The sequence below is a fragment of the Protopterus annectens genome, chromosome 2.part1, assembly GCF_019279795.1.
Source record: "Protopterus annectens isolate FY-2018-M chromosome 2.part1, PAN1.0, whole genome shotgun sequence".
NCBI lineage: Eukaryota > Metazoa > Chordata > Ceratodontiformes > Protopteridae > Protopterus > Protopterus annectens.
In genome coordinates this window covers 154282626-154310336 of record NC_056729.1, presented here as the reverse complement: position 1 = coordinate 154310336, position 27711 = coordinate 154282626, and the positions used below count along the sequence as shown (strand labels likewise).

The 27711-nt window shown below is 39.3% G+C and overlaps 1 protein-coding gene across 1 annotated transcript in view; it reads right to left on the bottom strand.

Moving 5' to 3' along the window:
- Window positions 1–27711, bottom strand: part of LOC122793992 (cytosolic beta-glucosidase-like) — a 337884-nt gene that overhangs the window by 289562 nt on the left and 20611 nt on the right. The window contains exon 2 of the mRNA XM_044062082.1: window positions 24817–25044. Coding sequence (XP_043918017.1) covers window positions 24817–25044 — 228 coding nt within the window. The remainder of the gene's footprint in view (window positions 1–24816; window positions 25045–27711) is intronic.

Below are 27711 nucleotides of genomic sequence, written 5' to 3'. Positions count from 1 at the left end.
TGCTCAAAACTCCCCAACTCCTGGCTGGCTCCACCCTAGGCCTCTTATCAGGAGGGCAAAGAACCTCTAATCAGAGTAATCAAATCTTCTGCCATTTTAAGCATGTGCTTCTTGGGCACAGACCCTTCTGTACTAGGAGTGACAGCAACAGAAGCTAAACCTGGCCTGCCTCTGGGAGAAGCCTTGGAAACAGAAGGAGAGGGCCTAACCACCCTAGGAAGGGAGGGGAGTACAGTGACTTGGGAAGCCCTTCAGCCTGACCTGCCTCCTGAGAGGCCACATCCTGCAATATCAAAGTCTCCCCTGGGACTCCAGAGAAGCCTCCGCCGAACCACCGGTTCCACTGCCTCTACCTTAAAGAACCGATGTCCGAACGGACGACTCTTGCCTGGGTTTAACTGCTTTGTCTTTGCGCTTCTTCGAACGGGCGCCGGAGAATCCGACGGCATATTATAATTGCACCGCTCAAAACCAGCCTAGCACAATCCTTCGCTTAATAGTGCGCTTATTGAACCTAGCACAAAAGCGACACCCAACAACGCCGTGCTCAGGCCCCAAACAAGGAATACACAAAGAATGATAATCCCTATGCGGTATCTGTTTCCCACAAGAAATACAGTTATTCACTTTTTCTGACATCCGTAAAACACTGAGGCAAGAAAAAACAAAATATTCCCCAACGGGTACTTAGCCAACTTTGATTCGGTCTGAAACTCGAACTCGAAAATTTCAGAACGCCGAACGGCACTTGCAACGCTGCTTCTGCATCGGACCATGCGGCAAAAAGACTGAGGATATGACGTCGGTCATGCGCTTTTGTACCCTGACGTCCTGATGTCAGTTTTAAGCGCCTTGACCGACGTCAGCCTTATACTTTGGTATTCGGGCCGACCGAGGACAGCGGACTACCCATATGTAAGGACTGCAGCAATGTGAGATGAAGAACATCCATTATTATGCAGAGGGGGAGGAGAGATAGGAATGTCAGTTGAAGTAGACAGTATATTTGAAGATGAAGAATGATATTGGAGAGAGAAGTGGTTTGTCTGAAGTTATATGAAGGAGGCAGGAATATAGTAGTAAGGGATATAGGGAATAGGAATATTGAGAGAGAGGTGATAGAGGAGGTGTATGAGAGGAGAGGGAGGAGAATGGGTAGGAGGAGTGAATAGGAGAAGCTGAAGTTAGGTAAATTACAGTGGGTGGATTAAGAGCAGTTGTAAGGCGGGAAGATGAGCTATTGGATAATTGGAATAAGTGGGAGGAGAGATGGAGGAATAAATGTATGAGTGCTGGGGCGGGTGGAATTTGGGGGCAGGGTAGGACAGCGGAGTGAGCCCACAGGGCAAACGGAGCGGGTTCAGACAGGTAAGGAGGAGAGAGTCTGAGAGAACAATCAGTGAGCAGCAGGCTACTGCAGTTCACCTTACTGGTAAGTAAGGGTGAGTGTAGGGTGAGATAATCTGAAGTGGTGAAGAAGAGGGGTAGCAAAGGGCAGAAAGTAGAGGATTGCAGCAAGTAGACTACGAGGTATATAGGCAGTTTAGTACAACAGAGCTGTACTTGCGAAATAATTGCAGGGAGACAAAGAAGGGTGAAAGTATAAAGCAGGACTAGTAGAGGGAGCTAGCCTGGAAGGAAAAAAGAAGTGTGTAGGAGCTTTGCTGGGGTGAAGGAGGGACTGAGATCAGAGATAGCTCTTATAGAGGGAGAAGAGGGGCACTTTACAGTCATAGGTGGATAAGCAAGGCCAAGAGAACGCGTTATGCAGGGCTAAGGAGGGGTATGGCTGCTGGGTAACCTGGCTAGGTAGCAGACTTTTAATACATATTGGAAAAAAATATATATATTTTTGAGAAAGTATCAGCTTTACTACTTAGTGGGGGAAACACGTAATTTATTGCTTCCCAAGTTACAGGGCTCTGGTATAGGACAGCAAGTAGCTTTTACTTCTTATTAGAGAGGCTGGAATTGTTTGCCTGTTGTCCTTATTCGTCACTCAGGGATGATCCTTTAGTCTTAGAGCAGGGTTAGAAGGTAAGAAAGCTGGGAGGGTTGGAGAGAAAAGAAAAATAAATAGAGTAGGGAGAAACCAGGTTAATTTGGATACAAGGTATAGGCATTTCAGACAATACAAATGTGCAGCACATCATTCATTTCAGAGCAACAGCCTTCTAGTTGACATAGCCATGCAGCAATTCAGTCAGTAGACTAACATTTAACACTTGTAATTTAGGTAACAGGCTAGTTCACATATATTGTTAACATGTGCAGTATAGGAAACAGACATAAACACAATAGTCTATGCATTAGGCTAAGGTATGTAAGGACTGTAATAGGCTATTTTCAAGAATGCATATAATTCAGTAGAGCAGTTATGCAGACAAAATAGAAATACATGAAAGCAAAAACTCACTTTACCCAAGATGGCTCCTAAGGTATGATATCTAAACAGGGAAAAATAAGCTATACTACCCACGCTAATTCAGAGGACACTGCAGTAGGAAAAAGCGAGTTGAGAAGGGAGGCTAGGTGCAGCTCAGTCCTCACCCAACGTTATTAGTAGCTAGTACGCAGACCCTGCTAAATCTGCCTTAAATTGTGGAACACCATCCTATTAATGGCAAGTGTAACTGAGGGGGTTCCGGGTTCTATAGCTAAGTCACCACTTAAGCGTTGAAGTGTACAGCACTGATTTTATATTAGCCGTACATCACTGATTTTAAATTAGTGTACGGCACTGATTTTATATTAGCCGCAGATGTACGCTTTTCAGTGCGTAATTAGGTTGAATAAGAGATAGTTAGAGGGTTGTTTAAGATGCGCTGGTTAAAAAAGCGTGTTGGAAGGGCTTTTGCACTGAGATGTGTTTACACCAACAGTTTCACCAGACCGAACTAATGTGTCGCTGACAAATTGGAGATGCAGACTCCCTCAGGCTATAGAGAAGTAACAGTTAAGAAAATGGTGCAAATCAAAAGCAAGTCCAGTCATCTGGATGGGAAGAGGATAGCAAGAAATGAAAACAAAATAATCAGGAGAAAAGCATAAAGAAAAAATTTAAAACAAATATTCAGGTGCATACAAGTAATATTGATCTTTTTCCAGGAAAATTAACCCAGACTGCCTTCAACTGGTTAAATTAAGTTATTACAGACTAGTATTGACTTAGTAGCCGAGCGAGCTACTGATGGACAAGAAGTACTGCGAGTATCCCTCTAAAGTGAAAGTGAAAGACCAACGGTTACCATAGCGCTGTGTAACAGGAGTGGAGTAACATGCATCAACTCCACGTGGTAAGCGCAGTTGAAAATCACCTTTACATACAGAAACTAAGGCAAGTTGTATAGTGCATACAGAACTCTTAGTTGCTCATCATAAATTATCAGGCTGATCTAATATTTAATAAGTTACAACTAGGCGATATCGGCTTTGTAAACAAAAAATAAATGTCGGAAAGCATAAAGAAGAAATTTAAAACAGTTGAAGAAGTAACAGCCCACGATAATATAACAGCGACCTAACAACTTAATTGTGTTTTAACAGGCTAGGCAGGAATACAGCAATCACTCGACATATTACAGTTTGCTTTCAGTACAAAAACAGCAATGAACACACTTACATTGTAGAAAGAAAGAGACGCTACGGCCAGGAAGAACACACAGCAGCCAGAGGGGTAATTCCAGTAGTAAAGATGGCGCCTCGCAGGGCTTTGGGTATAAATAGACTTGTGGAGGAAGTGATAAGGGAAGGGGAGGGGGAACTAAGTGCAGGCAGGTGGAGTAGAGGAGGGCCAAAGAAGGCTAGGATAGGTGATCAAGATTCTAGTAGGAGTAACTAATTATTGTGTAATGAGAAGGAGGAGGGAAAAAGAAAAACAGAGGCAGTGGAGGGGTGGAAAAAGTATCAAGAGCAAGAGGCAGAGAGTAAGAGGAACAGCTGCAGGGTTCAGACAGGTAAGGAGGAGAGAGTATGAGAGAACAATCAGTGAGCAGCAGGCTACTGCAGTTCACCTTACTGGTAAGTAAGGGTGAGTGTAGGATGAGATAATCTGAAGTAGTGAAGAAGAGGGGTAGCAAAGGGCAGAAAGTAGAGGATTGCAGCTAGTACACTATGAGGTATATAGGCAGTTTAGTACAACAGAGCTGTACTTGGGAAATAATTGCAGGGAGACAAAGAAGGGTGAAAGTATAAAGCAGGACTAGTAGAGGGAGCTAGCCTGGAAGGAAAAAAGAAGTGTGTAGGAGCTATGCTGGGGTGAGGGAGAGACTGAGATCAGAGATAGCTCTTATAGAGGGAGAGGAGGGGCACTTTACAGATATAGGTGGATAAGCAAGGCCAAGAGAACGAGTTATGCAGGGCTAAGGAGGGGTATGGTTGCTGGGTAACCTGGCTAGGTAGCAGACTTTTAATACATATTGGAAAAAAAATATTAATATTATAATTATATAATAAAGTATTAATAAAGTGAAATTCTATTCTCAGCTAAACTATTAACTTGCAAGAGGTTTGTTAGGTTCAACGTTCACCAGAGACGAGAAGATACCTGTCTAGCACTTACAAAAGACAAAAGAATGTATTCATATCTTAAATTCTCTATTGGAGGCTACTAATCCAGCAGCAAATAGAGAATTTTAAGAGTAAATTTGATTACTGCATACAGTACAAGACTTGTGAATCCTAGTTAATTCCTGGTACTTGGACTTTGTTTTTTGTGCAGTATTGTTATGCTTACTTTGTCTTCAATGTCAGTGTGTGTGAACCTGTTTATAGGATCAAAGATTCATAAGAGATTACTAGGCTAACAACTGAAGAGCCCTTACAAGCCTAGCCAGTTTTATCCAATTTTCTATTGCTAGGGGAAAGATAACACGGGTCAGTAAGTGGAGTTTTGACTATTTTTACAGACCACCTCTGTCTATTAGGGACATGGGTGCCACCCCAGGAGTGAATTTATTTCCATCCAACAGTCCAGACTGCATTTGAAGACTGTCAGGAAGGGCTCTACTTCACATGAATAGGAAGCCAATTCCAGAGGAGGCAATCTCTGGGACATATACCTGTCCCTCCAGCATGATGTATTCATCTCAGAGATCAGGTTTAGATCTTTGGAGTGGGTAACCCTTGTGCAGTTAGTTTTGGGAATATGCAACATTTCCATAAGGGCTGGGTCAGAGACTGCACTCTAGGTCAGACACAGATCACCTCTCAGTAATCGGTAGGAAACTGAATTCAGTGATACGGCTTTTAACTGGTCTACATATGTTAGCTGGTTATACCCTGTATTTTTTTAGGAAAACGCAGAAAGTAGAGGATTGCAGCTAGTACACTATGAGGTATATAGGCAGTTTAGTACAACAGAGCTGTACTTGGGAAATAATTGCAGGGAGACAAAGAAGGGTGAAAGTATAAAGCAGGACTAGTAGAGGGAGCTAGCCTGGAAGGAAAAAAGAAGTGTGTAGGAGCTATGCTGGGGTGAGGGAGAGACTGAGATCAGAGATAGCTCTTATAGAGGGAGAGGAGGGGCACTTTACAGATATAGGTGGATAAGCAAGGCCAAGAGAACGAGTTATGCAGGGCTAAGGAGGGGTATGGCTGCTGGGTAACCTGGCTAGGTAGCAGACTTTTAATACATACTGGAAAAAAATATTAATATTATAATTATATAATAAAGTATTAATAAAGTCAAATTCTATTCTCAGCTAAACTATTAACTTGCAAGAGGTTTGTTAGGTTCAATGTTCACCAGAGACGAGAAGATACCTGTCTAGCACTTACAAAAGACAAAAGAATGTATTCAGATCTTAAATTCTCTATTGGAGGCTACTAATCCAGCAGCAAACAGAGAATTTTAAGAGTAAATTTGATTACTGCATACAGTACAAGACTTGTGAATCCTAGTTAATTCCTGGTACTTGGACTTTGTTTTTTGTGCAGTATTGTTATGCTTACTTTGTCTTCAATGTCAGTGTGTGTGAACCTGTTTATAGGATCAAAGATTCATAAGAGATTACTAGGCTAACAACTGAAGAGCCCTTACAAGCCTAGCCAGTTTTATCCAATTTTCTATTGCTAGGGGAAAGATAACACGGGTCAGTAAGTGGAGTTTTGACTATTTTTACAGACCACCTCTGTCTATTAGGGACATGGGTGCCACCCCAGGAGTGAATTTATTTCCCATCCAACAGTCCAGACTGCATTTGAAGACTGTCAGGGAAGGGCTCTACTTCACATGAATAGGAAGCCAATTCCAGAGGAGGCAATCTCTGGGACATATACCTGTCCCTCCAGCATGATGTATTCATCTCAGAGATCAGGTTTAGATCTTTGGAGTGGGTAACCCTTGTGCAGTTAGTTTTGGGAATATGCAACATTTCCATAAGGGCTGGGTCAGAGACTGCACTCTAGGTCAGACACAGATCACCTCTCAGTAATCGGTAGGAAACTGAATTCAGTGATACGGCTTTTAACTGGTCTACATATGTTAGCTGGTTATACCCTGTATTTTTTTAGGAAACCTCTGAGGATGCTCCAACTGTTGCAGGTGCCTGGCGAGTTACATGACAAAAGGTGCAATGTACTCAATTATTGGTCTGATAAGGGCTGAGTACAGTGGTACTATGACATCCTTAGATCTGGGTGACATGCCTGTATTTATAAGCTGAGCCACAAAGAAGGATTTCCTCACCACCATGGACATATGGTGGTCAAAGTTTAGATTACTATCTAACACTAAAAATTATGGCCACATTACAGGTTTCACTCTCAGGTCAACCAATATATAAATATATAAATTCTCAGCTTAAATTTAACTTCAATTACAATAAGAAAACAACTTTCATAAGCACTTTCATCTTTTATTTAAAAACATCATCAGAAAAAAATGTTCTACTTCCATTTCATTATTTAATAGCAATCAATGCACATGTCACAGCCACAGACATTTTATATAGGAAAGACCCAGGGAAAATTAAAAGATAGGATATTAGAACATATAAATGATATTAAGAAGAAATGTGAGCCGAATGCATTGACATGGCATTTGTTAGAATATACAGATCACAGTTTTAAATTTATTATATTAGAGAAATTGATGGTGGATGAAAGGGGAGGCCTATGGCCAATGAAATTGGAGAAGCAGGAATTATACTGGCAAGTGTTTTTACAGGCCAGTGTATAGCCGGGGCCTGAATGACCAAATATCAATAAATCCCTTTTGAAATTAAGGTCACTATGTTGAAAATAATGTGCATTTAATATGTACTTATATACATTTCAATTATTATTTTTTACAAATATTTAATAGTTTATAATTTGTAAAGTTGTACGATAATATTATGTATTCTGTAACGTGTTCTTTAATATTTTATGAATGAAATGGTAGTAGTGATTTATGATTGTTGGAAATAGGAGGCTTGGCTGTGATGTGCACATTGCTTTTAAATAACAAAATGGAAGCAGAACGTTTTTGTCTGATGAAGGTTTTTAAATAAAAGACAAAAGCACTTATGAAAGTTTTTTTTTTTTTTTTTTTTAACTGAAAGTTAAGCCGAGAATTTATATATCGGTTGACATTGAGAGTGAAACCTGTACTGTGGCCGTAATATTTGGTGTAATTCGTGGTTTGTAGTGTTTTTTCAGATTACTATCTATCTGAGAACCCAGAGCTCTCACCACTGGATCCACTCTTAGGGGATGCTATCAATGTTGCAATTTAAAGGGGCATTCGATTTCCCAAAGGGCATCATTATGTACTTCTTCGCATTTAGTTTGAGACCAATCATTAGACTGAGTCAAACCTTTCTGTAGAATATCAACATTACTTGAGGATCAATGATTGCCCCCAAATTAAAGTCATCAGCAAACTCAGCCAAAGGCTATCTACATTTGCTTTGACATCTGAGAAGTACATTCCAAACAGGATGAGGTCCAGCACTGAGCCCTGTGGCACTCCAATGGTGACTGGCCTCTTGCTGAATGTGGATTCCCCTAAACGAACGTGTCCTATCTATGAGCCATTTGGCTATCCATGTGGTGATACAGGTTTATACCTGTTTTTTGTGAGTTTATCTATAATACCAGAGTGGGGTATAGTGTCAAATGCTTTGGCCATGTCAAGGTAGGCAGTATGCACAGTCTTACCCTCATCCATAGCCTTGGTGACCTACTCAAAGAAATCCACCAGACTGAGAAGGCAGGACTTGCATTTGAAGAAGCTCAACTGGGTTGGGTCTAGAGTCTGGAGATCTCCTATGTCATTGTTAATCAGGACCATTATTATCCTTTCCACAGCCTTGCATGTGAGGCCAGTCAGACTTATGGGTCAGTAGTTTCCCTGGTCAGTTGATACTTCCCCCTTGTGCAGAAGGATGACTGTTGCTGTCCTCCACACTACTGGGACAAAGCCTGTCTGGAGATTGTGGATAAACAGAGATCCAAGTGGGTCTACTAGGTCATGTTTTAAGCTATTTAATAGGCATCCTGGAAATCTATCAGGGCCCAATGATGCCGTCTTCATAGATTTAGGGAGTGCAGTGACAACCTGTTCTTTTGGAGAAATAGGCAAAGGAATGGTAGGAGGTATTTTATGGGGAGTGGCTGGAGGTGATGAGGGGTGAAATCTGAGCCAAATTTATTGGCCAGCAGGTTTGTTATTTCTTCTGGCTGAGTATTGGTAGTGCCATCTACAGCCACCTGAAAATATTATTGAATGTTTCCCTTATGTTTTTGGACAAAGCTAAAAAATGCTTTGTGGTTATCCTTTACTAGGGAGCCTGTATTTAGCTTTTGAAGACATGACTAGTTCTCTGATTTGCCTGTTCAGACTAATGTGGGATTTTTTTTCTGTGTTGTGCATCCTCCCACTTACTTCCAGACAGGAGTTTCTTCCTTCTGTTGTACAGTCTATTTATGCCAGGGGTCCACCAGCGTGGCTTATTTTTCTGGCAAGGCCTTGGTTTAATTTGGTCAGGTGCTGCCATTTCTATGTAGTTGTTTAAGTGGTTGCACAGAGTATTCGTGTATGCCTCTGTATAGGCTTTCCTGTTTCCAGGGTTAGGGGACCTTTAACATTACCTCTGCAATCAGTTAATAGAAGGTAATTTGCCTTAGAAAAATTCTTAGCGTTTTAGGTTTTGATGGGGGTACTACCGTTACATTTATTTGAAAAGGAGACTGATTTATGATCCAGTCTTACCAATGACGGCATTACACTGGGGAGTGTAATGCTCCCCCATGTTTAAGAGTTCTATGTCAGGATATTTGAGCCATATTGTGAATGCAGACCAGCTCTTCCAGAGCATTCACATTGACAAGGTCAAGGAATCTCTGAGCCTGCATGTTAGTGGTCGTATACGTTTCCAGTTTATGGAGGGACAGTTATAATTGCCCATGAGCAGTGTGTTGGGCTGAATGGTAACTGATTCTAGTAATTTCAGATATGCAGAGTGCATTTCATGGTTCATGTTTGGGGACCTGTAGCTAGCAATGATATAGTGGGAGATTTTGCCTATGGTCAGCTGGAAATGGAGCAGCTCAAGTGAGTCATCCCTGCTTGAACAATCTAGAGGTATGATTGTTTCTTTATGTAAATAGAAACACCTCCTCCTTTCATTTTTTTTCTTTACAGAGGGTGGTCTGAATGTATTGCTAGGCATTGTAGCATTGCACTGATGGGGTGCTTTCCACAGCTTTGAACCATGTCTCTGTAACTGCACAGATATCAGCATTCTCCAGGGCAAGAAAAGCTTCCAGGGTGTGCAGTTTTTTCTTAAGAGACCTACCTTCAGCTTAGCATTAGAAGAATTTGTTACGTTGGTAGGTCTGTTGGTTTGGCACTGCCTAAAAAAAGGCACTATGGGGATAGCTAATGCCTTGGCCAGTATTTGAAAGCCTAGAAATGTCAGGTGCAGACCACCTCTGGCAAAGCAGTGTGGTCTGTCGATCATATTGTCCCAGGTAAACAAATAATGGATCTCCTTGGAATGACACCAGTAGCTAAGCCAATTACTGATGTCAATTATTTTCTGTTTGTACCACAGTATCATTACTGGTAAAGGTAGAATGCTGCTCAAAGTGAGGCTCATATCAGCCTGTGACATATATTCATAGAGGTCCATCATGTCTTTCTTCATACAATCCAGGGAGGAAAGTCTCAGGTCATTCACATCCTCAAGGACTATGACCGAGTCATACTGGTACATGTTGTTGAGTGACCTTACTGCCTGCGTGATCTTGTCAATCCTGGCCCCCGACAGGCAACTGACTGTAACCCTCCCTTTATCCAACCTGGTGAGGGGCATGTCCATATGTCTCGCAATGTAGTCGCCTATGACCAGGATATTTGGATGTGTGGTGTTTTGCCTATCGGACTTGCTTGTGGAGACATTGATGTGTATTTTTATGAGTACTGGTTGGTGTTGACTTGGTTTTGTTTGCATGTGGTTTCTGAGGGCAGCATAAGGGAGGCCTCTGAGATTTTGGTAAGGTACTTGTGAGTACCTCCTTATATGTGGGTTTATGTGTCAAGACTATTTAGTGAAAGAAATGGTGTGCATGTGCTGACAACCTGTTTGTCATCTGATTTGCCAGTCGTATCTCAGTTTTCATAATGTAACTATAGCTCTTGCATACTGTGTCTGTTTCAGGATTAAGTGGTTGTCAGTATACATGAGATGATTGCTACATTGCCTCAGGATGCCCATATCCACCAGGCAGTGCTTATCCATGGTTTCAAGTTTTTTTTTTCCATGGGTTTAACAAGGGAGAAGAGTGGGGAGGTTTAACTTGATTGGGATGATAGGACAAGGGCAAAGAATGGGTGCTATACTCAGTGTGAACTGCAGCTATCCAACAAGGCAATGCTGCTCTGCCAGCAACTCAGATTCTCCTAGAGCAGTAGGGGAATGGGGAAGGTTGCAAAGATAGTTATTCTAAGGGGATTTTTAACTTGATAGCATTTCCATCTCTACAGGGCACTCCTAATCGTCGCTGCATGGAGTGCAGCCTAGCGCAAACACTGGGCTTATATAGAATCAGAAAAATAAGTTTTATAACAGCTAGACCCTACAGAACAATCAGGAAAACACACCATAAGCTTTAAGCCAGCAGCCCCTAACTCAGATAGGTTTGCTACAAGATAATTCTGCCACAAGAGTGCAGTCAGTAAACCCCTCTTAATGTACAAATGCTGGTTTTACAGCTCAAATGCAGTGAAACCACACAATCTAGATGCTACTGTTCTGTAAAACTAGCAGACACAATGTAATTAAGCACTACAGCAGCAGTGGAAACAGTTCAGTGTCAAAACTCTACTAAAGTGCAAGAAATGTAACAATTAAAACAAGATTCTTATGAAATACAGTAAACGAAAATCAACAGAGGTGCAAAATGACACATTTTCATTTAAGATCCTCAGAGCACAGTTATGTTATTCTGAAGGCTTCACCACTGTTTACGGAATATGCCTGACACTGCCACATTTTTTTACAGAATATGTATGCCAAGTCTTAGGAGCCTAACTTCTAATCCAGCCCATAAAGGGGGAAGAGATAGCATTGCACATTATTAACTTGTGTAAGGTAGATGTAATATCATGCTTATTTATATCCAGAAATCCTACAATCTACAGTCCTCATGGGAGCAGATAAAACCTGCAGAGAGTCAGTGATATTTACCTTTTCATATAAATTTAAAAATAACTTCAATAATTTTACTTAGACATGGATTAGAAGCTTGCATGCAGACACACGTAAAAAAGTGGTACAGTTTTTGGCATACATGGAGACACACCTCAAAAAGTGGTACCAGTTTTGGGCATGCATTATTTTCAGGACATTAATTCTATCCATCAAGTTTAAAGCTAAAGATCTCCAAGAATAAGCTGTAACCAAGAGATTCTATGGAAGGTTATCCAAGTGTCAGTCTTCTTGTAATAAGTGGATGGGGGGCAGTAAGACTCCCAAATAGCTAGGATAGAAGCTGCACCACTTACAGGAAAGTATAGCACCCAAGAATCTAGGGGCTTTACCCAATGCATTAACAGATAAAGAGTTCAATTTTTGACCTGTTCAACATAAGTCCAGAGATGTGGTAAAAGGTTTGGAATAGTTGATGAATAATGGGTATACCATTACTGGGGTCCCTAGTTAGTAATGGACAGTCATCCACTGACAAACACATTTACCCCAAATCTTACAAAAAATTTATAAAATTACCCCAGGACTGCCATATACTGCTAATGGACAAAGTCAGCTCCTAAATGCTTTATTCCATGCATGAGCCCCCTCAAATTATTAATGGTATGATCCCAGTTATTGTTATTACATTTTATATATAATCAATCATCAACCATGGGAATAGGTTATCTCGAGCATAAAAAGGGAGATTGGCTAGACTTAAAATGGTCCATAAGAGTAGCTAGCCTTGTACTTACATATGGAAATGACTGTCTTCTCCAAAATGGGGTCCAACCATGCAGTGAAGTACATGCTAGCAACAAACTTATCAAGGGTTCAACAGTCAACATAAAAGTAAACAAAAGAGGGCACACCCTCGATGTGTTCTGTACAACGACAAAAGTTCAGGTAGGTGGTACATGCCAATATTTGAGCCCTTGGATTAAAGTACAATGATTCTACTGCTTTAATAAATTGTTGTGGAAGGCGTATTAACTCAGTTGTATCCTAAACATGTTCCAGGCATACTGAATCACATGGTTTCTAAAAGTCAACACGGATAACTATCATTCGGTCTGGGGTAAGATAAAGACTTAAATTAGGCAAGCATCCAGTATGATCTGTGCTCAAGCTAACCTTAACAAAGCCTACCTGAATTTCATAACCAATGAGAAAATTAAGTATGGCTGAAGTCTCAAAGCTAGGATCCTAGCATAGATTATGGTATCAATATTGATAAGGAAACAAGTCCATAGTTCTGCTTTTTGGTAGGGACCTTGCCAGATATGGGGATAACAATAATTCTAGATTTCTGGAGAAATGGTGAAAACATATTCCACTGAAACATTTGAATTATGCTGGTAATAACTGAGTTGATACAGTTTTGCATGTTTGCTGAAAACTGTTTCCCTTGACAGAGTTTCATCTACCTTTAACAATCACACTGTCAGTGATGGGAAGAGACCAGTGTGCCTTCATTGCCTCAGGGAATGTACAAAGTTTCAACATGATTAGAAATGCCTTCTTATCATAGGAGATGCTACTCTTTGTTACTGGGTTGGTGTACGTCTGGTAATAAAACTGTCTAAGCTGTTCAACAAATAAGATCTGGACCTGTTATAACCTGGTCACTAATCGTAATGACAGGAATAGCAGTCCATATTCTGTATTGTTTCAACTTATAAACTAATAGCTTTCTGGGCTTATATACTATATCTGTTCTTAAAGAATAATCTCTTTGAAGATACAAATCAGGACTGTTTGAATGTCTAGCCTAGATTTTAGCTTTCTGTATGTGATGAGAGCAGATTTCTGTTTAAAACAGTTTCTTTACATCTCTTCAATGCATCCTGGACTTCATCTTCCAAATGAATTACGTGTCAGTCTAAGTGAGCAAGCAAGTGTGTTTTGACCAATGTGCAGACTGATATCAAATCTGACTTGCCCATTTCCCACCAAGTATATCTGAGCATACTCTCAGCTGGGTTATTGTCCAAAATCAAGTAAATTCCCTTTTAATGTGTTCTGCTGAATTAGGATTGGCTAAGATCAGACTGTCAATGCACCATGATTTTAATGCCTAACCTGTAAAGATTGGAGAGAAAGATATTCGCATCACCTGATGGTTGGATACAGCACACAGTACAGGGGCAAAATTTTCCACACCTGAAAGTAATCCTGAAGATTATAATAATCTGTTCTGTTACATGATCATCCCTTAGGGGGGGAAAGTAAAGCTTGCTGTTACTCACAGGGAAGGTGTCCCAAATCACTCCATTCCTCTTCCTGTATTTTCTCAAGATCAACTGTTGTACATGCTTTTCCACTTTATGGTTTTCCAAATAAGCAGAGAATCAATGACTGCATTACAATCCCCTACCACATGATAACCAGGGTGTTATCTACATTGATAGCTTTAACTCATTAGCACCTATGTGGTGTAGAATGTCACATCTCCAGCAGTCTACACATATCCTGCATTCCAGAGCATTTTCTGAAAAATAAAACTTAAAAAAGCATAATATAAAAACATGCACATATTTTGGGGACAATAAAAGCTAGAAAAACTGTACAAATTTCAATGTTATCAGCAGGAAATATTATTTACAGTGATATTATTGGATGCATTCACAGACTTTTTTCCTCATAAATACTGCAAGATATTATAATACCCACAAATCCAAAATTTTATTTTTGTAAACTTTCACAATTTTTCATATCTTGAAAACTGTACAACCTAGACCTATATTGTTACAGCATTTTTGCTAACCAGACACAAGCTTTCACATGACAAGAAATTCCTCTATAAGTTCATGTTTACTAAATTATTTACAGAAATATGAAAATATAGGCTTAAATGTACAATTAGCAAAAATACAAGATATCTCTCAAGATGTGCAACTTACAGTGCAAATATCAAAGACAGTTTTCCTCAGAATCTAAGGTTTCACTTAATATCATGCAACAGCTTGCAAGTCACTTTTTTTGACATATTAATTATATATGGAAATACTGTTTGTTCATAATTACTAGCAACCTAATAATATCTCCAGTATAGTGTGATATAAAGCAGCATTGATATTGAATTGTTATGACTTCCACTCTGGTGTTTTACACCATACACCCCAATAACAACATGTAGATCTCTCAGATATGAAAACATTGACATAAATTTGAAAATATGAATAAAGTATCAAATATTAATATCTCTATTACAGGACATCTTACACTAGCTCATTTTGTTAAAGGCTCCTTGTCCTTTCTAAAACTGCCTATTATTAGCTGGTAAGTTAGTTAAAGAAGCCTGACCCAACAAATGTTCTAGACTCCATATTGTTGGTATGGATGTGAACTGAAAGTATACAAAAAAGGGGGTCTAGGCTTGAGTGAGTTAATATGTGAAAACTCATCAGAAAAGAATATTGGCATTCTGCTGTTATGGCCATAAAGGTTAAATAATAAATTAACATGCCCCCCCCCCCCCCCCAGTCTGTAACTTAGAAACAATCCATCTACCTTCCTTGTCCTTTGGCATTTTAAGAGTGTTAATTATCACTTTTTGCTAATATAAATTAACACTCTTTATCGGGATAACTCATCCAAGGAGACCACAAAGTTACCCAATAAGTGCCTCTGCACAAGTTTAAACTCCAGAATGACTAATACATCAGGTTAAAGCTTGGGAATAAAATGTTTAATCACACATCGTTTAAGTTTAGAACTCACATGAGTAATTAAAGTGAAAAACATTCAGTTCCTTCCCAACAGTTCCACATAAAATAGTTAAGCAGTTTTCACTAGGTCCTACACTAAATGTAAAAGAGATCTGACAAACACTGTTTAAACAAAAATTCATGCTCTACAGTTGAAACCCAGCATTCAACAATCTTAATATCACAGTTAGCCTAAGATGAATAACAATAATCCTTCTCTCTATTAAGATAAGTCTTAGTTCGCACAGTTTGAACAGTTGTTCACTTAAGTATTATTCTTTAAAGAAATGTTGGATGACTTGTACTCTGCTGCTCTAGGGCAAATCCAGGCAACAAAGATCAACAAGTACATTTACCTTATAAAACTGTTGCCTCCTTTAGGTCAGAAATGTGCTGTGATTCACCTGGTCTGTCTTTCTTTTGTTTAGATTTCCCCATATATGTGCTTGTGTATATCCTTCTTAAATTGCTGGGAAGGAAAGTACTTCAGTTGCAGAACTTCCTTTGCATCCTAGGTGACAGCTTTGCTGTCCATCTGCTCTAAAGCAGAAACGTGGTTAGCAATGTCAACTGAGGACAATGGTCTGCTTGCTGACTTCTTTAAAGGGCCTTCCTGAGTAGACTGAGCATTGTCAATTGCAACAGTGTGCATCTAAGTACCTCCTTCATTTTGTTTTCCTTCCTTGATGGTCAGAGATACTGCAGTGCATTTTCCAGGGCCATTCTGCTATTTCTCCAAATCAAAGGTACTGTCATTCTCTGAGTTAGACCTGAAAGTGGTATACATTTGCAGACAAACATTTGGTACAATGGAAGGCAAGAGTCTTTCCTGCAAGACAGACAGTGAATCACCTGAAGATGTAAAGGATTAGATCTTATTCTGCCACTTTATTAACAAAGTGGTTAGATACTTCAGATAAGTTTTTATGCTATTTCTTTGCAGCAGAGATCTGACCTGGGAAAAGCACACTTCTAACAGGTAATGTTCTGGAGGTAATCTTGAAATAGTTTGACTTTAGACTTTAGAGCTGGTTAGAGAAGACTCTATTCCTTACTTGGATAACCATAAAACCTCTTTATTTGTAAATGTTAAAAATTGTAAAATTACTTGTCTTGGAGGTTGATCAAGTCTGGGGAAGGTTCAATGACCATGTATTAAGTCCATCTTCCTAACGAATGACTTCTTTCATAAAATAAAGACAAGATAATCAGAATGAATGACTTCCTTTAAACCTAGTCTCAGATCGTTCCTATGAGATCTTTCTTCTAGGCCATCAACCTTTCTTGAAAACTGCTCAGTTATGCAGTTGTGCTCTGTAACCATTTGCTTGGATTGTGAAATCTGATGCAAGTCAGATTTTAAAAACAATTAAAAAAAAACTCACTTCTGAGTTGTTATTTTATTTCTTTTTTGTTGCTGAAAGTTAAAATGTTCAACTCTGTGCTATCTGGCAATACTTGCTTTATAGAAAGAGACAAACTGTCCATTTTCTTCTAAAGTGACATTGTTGATTGCACAGCACCATGAGATTGGTCTGTCATACTGCAAGTATCTAACGCATGCACAATCAGGATAACAAAAATACATAAAGATTATGCCAAGTGATAGCTTTACAAAATGTTATACAGAGAAGGTGGATATATTTTAAAGTTTCTTATGCCTAGGATAGGAGCTCAAAATTCATGCTGTCCTCATGCTGAAGGATGATTCCACCCCTCTAATTGAGTTAAGTTTGAAATTTGGGGACTGATCATCAAAAGTTTAAAAGTTCTTTATTGTTTCAGCTAAACAATGTCTTTCAATGGCACCTAGTTATTTCTAGAAAAAGATATTATGAATTTAGACTTGACTGCTTTGCTGTTTGCCATAATATGGCTGGAGGCTTAATTTGTTACTGTGCATGGTGTCAGCTTGGAGCTGAAGAGCTTTGTGTGTGCTTGACATACAGAATTAAGACTTGGTCTCCAAGTGTGCCAACTTAATATTTGTCCGAGACGTGGATGTCATGAAATTCACCTCAAGGATGGAGTGAAGCAAAAGCTTGAGAGATGTAGCTTGACATCACTGTTGAAAGCACATAAGTAGATACGGCTGAAGAAAACTGATCATATAATTATTTGTGGTACATGGAGTTTAATCTGCTCTGCGTACTACCAGTTACAAAAAATAGGGGTGCAAAGTGTTTGACAGCTCTGAAAGTCAACAAATACTTAGCACAGCCACACAGGGGGCAGAAGTGAAGCGTCCATCTAATGAACAGTTTTACAATCTATTAGATACCTCACTCAACCACACTTTTTTGTATCTGACAGGAAAGTGAACAACACCTTTGAATGCTGTAAAAATGCTTTAGATGCTATCCACTGGCAGCTACTTTTATGCTCCAGTGTGAAACCACAGCTCACAAGTGCTGAAATATACTTCGCAAAGCTTTGCAGAGTACATTGCCCTTTTTCTTAATTTGGAGCATAACCAATTCAACAATCGATTAACCATATGTACTACAGTCACACTTTGGATGGATGTGTGTGTGTGTGTGTGTGTGTGTGTGTGTGTGTGTGTGTGTGTGTGTGTGTGTGTGTGTATGACTGAACAATGTATGTGAGCGATTTGTGGGTGAGCATGTTGCCAGGGTGTGAGCATCTCTGATGTGTATGAGCATGCATGTGCATCTGTGATGTTTGCGAGCATGTGTATAACGTGTGTGTGTGTGTGTGTGTGTGTGTGTGTGTGTGTGTGTGTGTGTGTGTGTGTGTGTGTGCATGTGCGCGCACGGGAGTTGTGATGGAATGTACTGGAAGTGTTTGACATTAATCAACTGAAATACATTGCTCAGGCCATTATTTATTTATTCGGTCCTTTGATCACAATCAGACATCTAACATTAATAGATCATTAAAGTGGTTGCAACTGGTAGGCATACAGGCAAGTGACAGTGAATGGCCACTGCTGTAATTTGATCCAAGTTTAACAGCTATTGACTGGGTTTGGAGGGTACAATATGTTTAAGTAAAATAAGCCAAAATACATTATCCTGACTATTACTATTAGTCATTTTTAAATAGTTGCAAGCTGAGACATCTGAGGTATATAAAGTTAAAGTAGCTACACTCAGTGGGTACTGAGACAGTCCATGGATGAAAGTGATTCAGCTCCAACAGTTATAGGATCACATTTAAACAGCTGTTGATCTTGCATGACAGAGCTGGTATGTGAGTAAAATAAGCTGAACACATGTCTGTGACTGTACTTTTTTACTTGATCAGAATCAGATACATGAGGGGAATACAGTCAATAAATGGCTGCTGAAGCTTTTCTGCAGGAGAAAGTGGTTAATCACAACAGCTTTTTGATCACAGTTAAACAGTCACTGATGTGCCACAATGAAGTCCTACTTCATTCTAGTCAGCCCTACCCGCTTAACTACTTCCTCCTAACCCATCTTGCTTTGAAACATCTGTCTGCCACTCATTTAGAACTAATAAGGACATATGGGTGTGATAAACAAATGATGCTGCACCACAAGACAAACATTTTTAGCAGTCTAACATGCGCATGTGCACACTGAATGGCTTATCAATGAATAAAAAGAAATGGCAGTGCAATTAGTGGGGCTTCATCCCCACACACCCTTACCTTATACAACCATAGTCCTGTTTGCACAATCTCAGAGAAGTGGTTAAATGACCAATAAGTTTGAAAGATTGAACCAGATAATTTGTTAGATTTCATTGCAAAATCTATGGTTAGGTAATTTACAAACTTGTCACAATAAATTGTCTATAGGCACACTACAATGTATGCTATTAAATAAAACTCTGCACTGATCTCTACATGCTGTACTCCATAGTTCTGCTGTGCTACTAACCAGATATGCTGTTATGCCTACCCAGCAGATACATGATCTTTGTCTTCATGGTAAGGTAAATTGGTAAAGTGATAAAACACTTACTAATGCACTTCTTTATAATACCTTACAAGAGACAGAAGCACTACCACACAGACAGGGATGGCAAAAATATCACCTTCTTATCCTACACTCTTTTCTATTGTTACTGTCTTCTCCTAATATGTATTGTGCCAAAAAGTGCTGGTTAGAAAATGTGTGTTACACCTGCACATACTTCCTCCAGCTCATGGTATTGCATTAGCAACATACAACTCCCAAGTTTTCATTTTTTTTAATTGCTAGTTGGTATCTGCTTTACAGTGCCTGCTGTACTGAATAGCTGTTTGACCTAAAGGCCCTTAATAACTTAAATACAAGATACTTATTAGCAGCACATACCTTTCCAATGTCTAAAATATAACTGATTGGCAATGGAAAAGTGTCTCACACTGCCTGCTGAAACCAACGGCTGTGTGGCCTGACTGTACTCCTCTTCCTCCCCAAGGCCCTGGTAATATAAAAGCAGCACAAACCTCCCCAGTGTTCAAAATACAACAGACTGGCAATGGGTAACTGCATCACAATACCTCAGCACCAAACAGTTGTATGTCCTAACTATCATCTCCCACCCCAAACATGTGCTAATGCACAAGCACCACATACCTCCCTAGTGTCCGAACTGTAATCTGTGGTTAGTAGGAAATTGCTTCACAGTGCCTGTTGTACAGAATGCTGCTTAGCCTAATGTTCATCTCCCATCCCAAACACACAGTAATGCCTGTACCTCCTCAATATGCAAAATGCAATATAGTACCCTTAGATAATTAATCCACAGTGCCAGTTGAAGTGCTGGTTTCTAGTTCACCTACCTGTAATCCTCCCAAATACATGACAATGCATAAGTAATAACACCTTGCACATGTTGAAACTGTAATCTACTGACAGTGCTTTTCAGCACCGTCGCCAATGGCTGCATCTGCCTCTTCACATGGTAATGCAATGGAAGCATACACCTATGATGTGTCCAAAATGTAATTCACTGCCAGTAGGTATCTGCTTCACCCTACCTGCTGAGCAGCCAAAAACTGCACGACCTAATCCCACCCTAAGCACATGATACTGAATTAAGCAACATACACTTCCCCTGTAATCTACTGCCAGTGGGCAATTGCTTCATAGAGACCATGAAGCCATTTTTTGCAGCAGGGAAGCAGTCTTCACCCTCTCCCAAACACATAGTAATGCATAAGTAACATACAACACTCTCTAGTCCAAACTGTAATCTAATGACAGTAGGTAGATCCTTCATAGTGTCTGCTGCAGCCAACAACTGCGTGGCTCAAGAACAAATAATATTATTTAAGAAGCACATACCTTCCTAGTGTCCAAATATAATCTGCTAGCAATAAAAACTGCTTCGCAGTGAGAGCTGCAGCATCAACAACTGCATGGTCAAACTGTACACCAGCCAAACATATGATAATGCATAAGCACCATATATATCCCCAGTGTCCAAAATGTAATTTACTGCCGCTAGACACCTGCTTCACAGTGCTTGCTGTATCAAATGTTGGCAGGGTCTCATAGTCCTTCCCCACCCACATACATTAATTCATAAGCAGCACATGCCTTTCTAGTCTAAAATGGAACCTACTGCCAGTGAATATTACCTTGCAGTGCCTGCATAGCCTAACAGCCCTCTCCAGTCTAAACAAAGAGTGACACATAAACAGTACATGGCTCCTGAGTGTCAAAAATGTAATACACTGCCAGTGGTTAATTGCATCTTACCATTTCTCAGACATTATAGGCACTTAATGTTCCTGCTGCCCAGAGGAATCTTTCAACCAGAGGCACACTTGTAGAATAAGTGCTCCAACATCTTGGTTTTGTGAGACATGCCTCTGGGCCTAAAATAATAAAGTCTAACAGAAAAAAATTGCAATAAAGAACCTAAATGCTAAGCCAAGCCTTATGGCATCGATAGTGATTAAGCCCAGACCATGACCCAGATGATCTGAACTCAACTGCCTACACAAATGTTGGAGGGGCCAGGCAGTGCAGGATGGGACTGAATAGCAAAGCCGGCTCTCCATTCCTGGAAGGAGAATGTCCCACTACATTAGTTATGCCTACCAGTGAAAAGTAGACTGGCAGACCTGTACTGTTCTAGTCAGGGAAGCAGACGTACAGAAATCATTTGTTTCTCTACAAACGGCCAGCCACTGTCAGTCCACAAGCTGTCAGCTGTGGAGGAGTTAGCAAAAACAGAGTTTGGCCCTCCATGGGACCAGAATCTGATCCACACCCACATGCCCGACTCCTTCCTTCATGGGAGGCGAGTCAGCTGATGAAGACTCCTCTAGGCAGGAACAAATGAAATACAGGGATTTAACTGATTTGCAGATGCCAGATGAGACAATAAATAAGTTTTACACACTTTTACAAGAAAAGTAGATACGTGACAGGAGAGTGTGCTTGGCAGCCTTGGAAAATTATGACTGCCAAAGCAGTTCTAACATCTGTAGTATCAGTCTTGTAAGAATGGGTCTTTGAATAATTCAGAGCATCTACTATACTTATTCACATTTTTTTATCTCCCAACTGTCACTTTGGCTTTAAAATCAATATTTGTTTCGTTCCCCCATTTTACATCTGAGTAGAGTTGCTACTTTTTGCCATGGCAAAAAACAGAGCAAAGCCTCACTTTTTTGTACCCCCCCCAACCCCACCTTTCTCCACCCCTTTGCTCCTCCCACACCACTTAGTTTCACAACCATTATGTGATGTGAGCAAGTCAGTGGGAGGAGTAACATCTTCTGCCAGTCTTTTGCTGGAGCGTACTACAGGAGCAATGTCTTTCTCTAAAACCTCAGTCCGAGGTTGCTTTTTCACAAAATCTGGCATTCTGTTTGCACTGTTAAAGAATACCAGAGTCTGTAAAGTGTTTTTCAGACAGCCTGCCAATCATTCTAATTTCCTGATAGCCTGGCAAAAAAATGTATGGGTGACAACCATACCTCTAGGAACCCTGCCCCATGGTTTCACTATTCACACCCAACTGGTTCAATCACTGCATGGGAGGAGACAAGCATTCCCATGACTGAGCAAGAATTACAAGATCCATTCATTTCTGCCTGTGAAGTCCTATTGGCCCATCCTTTCTCCAGATGGTTTGAGTGAGGCGGTACGGAGTGGGTCATCTATCCAGTCCTTCAGTGTGGTCAAAATCCCTAGGGTGCTACTCATAACAATTGTCTGGTCAAGGGTGGAGGACTTCATGCACCTGGACACATGGTTCCTACTCCCTGACTTAGGTGTGAAGCCTACTATCAGATGCAGAATGTGTTAACACGGCCATTACCAGTCAGCAGTACACCCATCTATCATTAGGAGTCACCAATGTTTCAGGCCTAGCATCCTCCCTCCCCAAAGAATGAACAAGTTAGTGTTGGCTATTTAGGTTCATCCTCCTCAACTGATTCCCACAGATGCTCATGCTGGTAAATGAACATCTGCTATCAGGTCTTCATCCATCTATGCCATAAGACTGGGTCAAAACCAATACTCTAATGGCAGCATCTGTGGGGGATGAAAGCCCCTTGCCCATAGATGGAGCTTTGCTCCCTGAACCCTCATTTAGTAATTATTTTTATCCCTGAGTTGTCACAACTTGAGGTTATGAAAATTAGCATCCCCATTCACCAAAATTGTCTTGAAGTTGTAGCATTCATAATTTTGGTTTGTAAACAAGTGTCTGACTCTATATTATTCATGATTGCAATATGAAGACAAATTGTAAAATGCACTTCATATGACTGTCATTTTGTGGTAGCACAGTTTCTCAGAATTATTCAAAAAAAAATCATTAAAAACAAAGATAAATCTGAGCTAATTCCTCTAAAAACTGGGTGTTGACTTATCCACTTGACTATCCACAGTAAATTATTTCATTAACTGTAGCAATGTGATTTAAATTTGCTACAATATTACTGTACAATGAAACTGAAATTACTCTAAAGCATTCATCACAACCAGAACAGTGAAAAAACACAAATATGACTGCATCTGAACCCATCTAATTAGATACATGAGATATAAAAGGCGTTTAATTTAGGAGTACCTTAACAATAGTTTTACAGCTAGCCACTTGCCAGATAAGAAGAGGTGACAAAGAGCAACAAGGAAAAAAAAAAGGATGGGAATTATGATTATAGTAACCTCAGTCATGTTTTGGCAAGTACTTGTAATGGCAAGCAAACCATGAAACAAATCATTCAAATCCCATTAAAGTATTTTAGACTGCAGTTGGTAGTCACAGTGTCTAAATGAGAGCCTGAAGCATTATCAAAGTGAGTATGTATAAAACTCATACATGTACCTCTACATGAAACCTAAATCTGCCCCATTCCCCAATGATGATTCATTTTTTGAAAGCAGCCCACTCATCTAACTTTCCCCATTTAAGTTGTTCTTCACAGCTTTAGCCGTGTACCCAATTCACCTTATTAAATATACTAGTGTGCCACAGATGATATGGAATTTCAAAACTCGCACATACTTTTTTGGTTAATGAAGGAAGTAGTCCCATCAGGTAGAAGCCATGCCCAAGACAATGAGAAACGATAGTGAGTCAGTCCTGAGTTGTCACAACTTGAGGGTATGAAAATTAGTATCCCCATTCACAAAAAATGTCTTAAAGTTGTAGCATTCATAATTCTGGTTTGTAAACAAGTGTCTGACTTTATATTATTCAAGACTGCAATATGAAGACAAATTGTAAAATGCACTTCATATGACTGTCATTTTGTGGTAGCGTAGTTTCTCAAAATTATTCAAAAAATTATTAAAAACAAAGATAAATCTGAGCTAATTCCTCTAAAAACTGGGTGTTGACTTCTCCACTTGACTATCCATAGTAAATTCTTTCATTAATTGTAGCAATGTGATTTAAATTTGCTACAATATTACTGTAAAATGAACTTGAAATTACTCTAAAGCATTCATCACAACCAGAACAGTGAAAAAACACAAAATATGACTGCATCTGAACCCATCTAATTAGATTACATGACATTTAAAAGGCATTTAATTTAGAAGTACCTTAACAATAGTTTTACAGCTAACCACTTGCCAAATCTGAAAAAGTGACAAAGATCAACAAGGAAAAAACAGGATGGGGATTATGATTATAGTAACCTCAGTCATGTTTTGGCAAGTACTTGTAACGGCAAGTAAACCATGAAAAAAATAATTAAAATGGCATTAAAGTATTTTAGACTGCAGTTGGTAGTCACAGTGTCTAAATGAGAGCCTAAAGCATTATCAAAGTGAGTAGGTATAAAACTCATACATGTACCTCTACATGAAACCTAAATCTTCCCCATTCCCCAATGATGATTCATTTTTGAAAGCAGCCCACTCATCTAACTTTTCCCATTTAAGTTGTACTTCACAGCTTTAGCCGTGTACCCAATTCACCTTATTAAATATACTTGTGTGTCACAGATGATATGGAATTTCAAAACTCGCACATACCTTTTTGGTTAATGAAGGAAGTAGTCCCATCAGGTAGAAGCCGTGCCCAGGACAATGAGAAACGATAGTGAGTCAGTCCAAGTTGCTTGATACATTTTAGATCTTTTTCCCAAAGTGCATAACTATTGCATGCTACATCACCAGTCTGATTCTTAAACACTCTATCTCCTCCTTTATGGGTAAAGGTGTCCCACACACTGGGCCCTTTCCCGTCAATATTCCAGCCACCTATTTTGGGAAGAGTATATTATTTTTGTTAAAATCAGTATTTTAGTAATTTCACTAGAAAGCATAGTTCTAGGTTATTTAAAAAAATACTGCTCTGTATCCACATGGCCTGTGTTTGCTGTATTAAAGTCAATCAACATATACATTATAAGAATCAACACTGGAATTAAAGCTTGTTATTCTAAAATTTGCACTTTAAAGACATCAGTTCATGCAAGCTGAAGACTATACTGTATAGTTGTCTTATTAACAATATTAACGTGCACTTCATTAATTATGTTATTGATCCTTAATAAAATATTGCACCAATAAAAAGTATTTTCCCCCACAACCTTGAAGCCAACCAAAGACTCAAGTACTAGATTCTATTCAGAGATAGTCAGCTTGATTTTGACTACATTTGATTAATAACCTAGCAATGAAATGGCAAACAATGCTCTAACACGTCCTGTCATGGGATATTAGTCAAGTGTTACCCTTCTTTCAATAAAAGAAAATACTATCAATAGCCAGCTTGCAGAGATGTATATCAAGAGACTTTAAGGAACAGAAATACAGTCAACATTTCCCCCCAGAAGACACAACTGTTATTGTGAAATGTCAGGTGAACAGGGAAAGAAGTAACAACCACTGACTATATAGCCTGCAAAGCTGTGTAGGAAATAATATTGTGAGTTATTTACTTCCTTGGCTTCTTCCAAAATATAACATCCCACAAGGACTTTGACATAGAAAATAAAAAGAGTGTACCGATTGTTGATTGAAAGACTTGTGAATTCTTCACAGACATCAAAGCCTATAATAACAAAGATTCTCTTTTTTGTAGATGAGCTCTTTATTGTGAAAGTTTTAAATCTTCCTTGTCTTAACACTGTCATTATATGCTGAATCTAAAACTTACTCTGGTTACTTCCCACCACAACTGTCAACAAAAATAAATGCAACCTCCTTTGAATTCTCTGTAGAAACTAAACTGTAGATAGAATCTGGTAATTTAACAACTGAAAGTCCTGAAGAAACTAAGGCACTTAAGGGGAATGTCAAATTTATTACAAATACTTATAAAATGGACTATCAGTGGTCTTCACACAAAAAGACATTCTACAGCTATTTAAAACATGAAAACAGCATAAAGTACCGATCCTGACAAAAAAAAAAAACTAAATGATTATTTGCTTTATTTTCCTTCACACTACATGGTTTTCATTCTTAATGGATAAAAGTGACATGTGAGGTTGTTACCATCAGCACATAAAATAATACATCCAAACGTTCTCTGAGAGTTACAAATAAAGCAAATAAAAGAAGTACTGGAACAAACCACAAATTAAATCCTCAATGACATCTTTTAGCCATTAGTAACTGCAACTTCCCACTTAATGTTCATTTCCACAAGTGGGATGGTGCTTAATCATTCACGTCTTTGTTGAAACCCATTCAGCCACTGTTGGCAGATCAAACAGGCTTCTACAATGAAATAACCTGTAACTTAATATTTGAGGTTTTATATCATCAGAAGTAGTTAGATTAAAAGGTGTTGTAGTCAAACCACAGTGCATGAAAGGATTGGTGATAAACATCACATCCATACCTCCACCCAGATGGGGTACACTGAAAAAACCTCTGGCATGCAGGGCCAGCATAAGTGAAGCTACAGGCTACAGGCTACAGACTCCACTACTGAAGCCCAACCCATCAATGCTACAGTTCCAGAGGATAGTGCTGAGGACACATAAAGAAAAATGGTGCAGATTGTCACCTAGGGGCACACAAATGAGGAACAAAAAATTGTGCAACGCACATGTAATTACAGTGACTGTCAAACTTCATGCTAAGCCTGAGAGAAAACCCCATACCCTCTATATTACCACACAGACTACTGTACCTTTGTGTAAGAGGAATACTCCAAGCTACCTCATCCATGAACCTGTATATTCAGTAGTATTGCAGAAATCATACAGCTGCAAGAATTACAACTGCATTCCTTGCAGCTTCAAAAGGAACTCTGCTACAGGGCTAAATATATACATTAGGTCACTAATTTCAGAACTGTATAGTCTGCAGTGACAACCATAAGTTTTAACAAAAGGCATCTAATTAAAATAAGTTTATTCTCTACTGCTGCCTAATAACTATGATTAATCTGAAGTGGATAAAAATCAGTATTTTTGCTCATTCCAGGCAAAGACAAGTTGGAAGAGCAATTTTATAACTAATTAATTTCATGATTATTATTATTATTTTTCTTACTGTTAAATGTGTTGCTTTGACACATCCAAAAAAATGGATTAAATCTTGAGTTTAGAGATGGATGAAATTAGGCTGCAGAACAGAAGTGAGGAAAATAGTTTTGCAACTGACTTTTTTGGCTTGAATTCTTTGAAAGTGAACAGTTGGGAAGTAGGCAATAGCCGGAAATCTCATTTGTAAAGGAAATGGGTAAAATGTCTACTGGAATACCAAGGATCCTCAATAAAACAAAAAGTAGTTCTGGTAAGGTTATGTGAACCTAATTCCATTTATAGTTCTTTTCAGAAAGAATTTTGCATATTTTACTTAAAATGTTATTAATGTGAATGCATACTTTTTTCAATACCATATAGCTGTATAAACCTAGCCACCTGGCAGTGTGAACCTTGGCTTTAGATGATTGTCACTGCTGAAGTG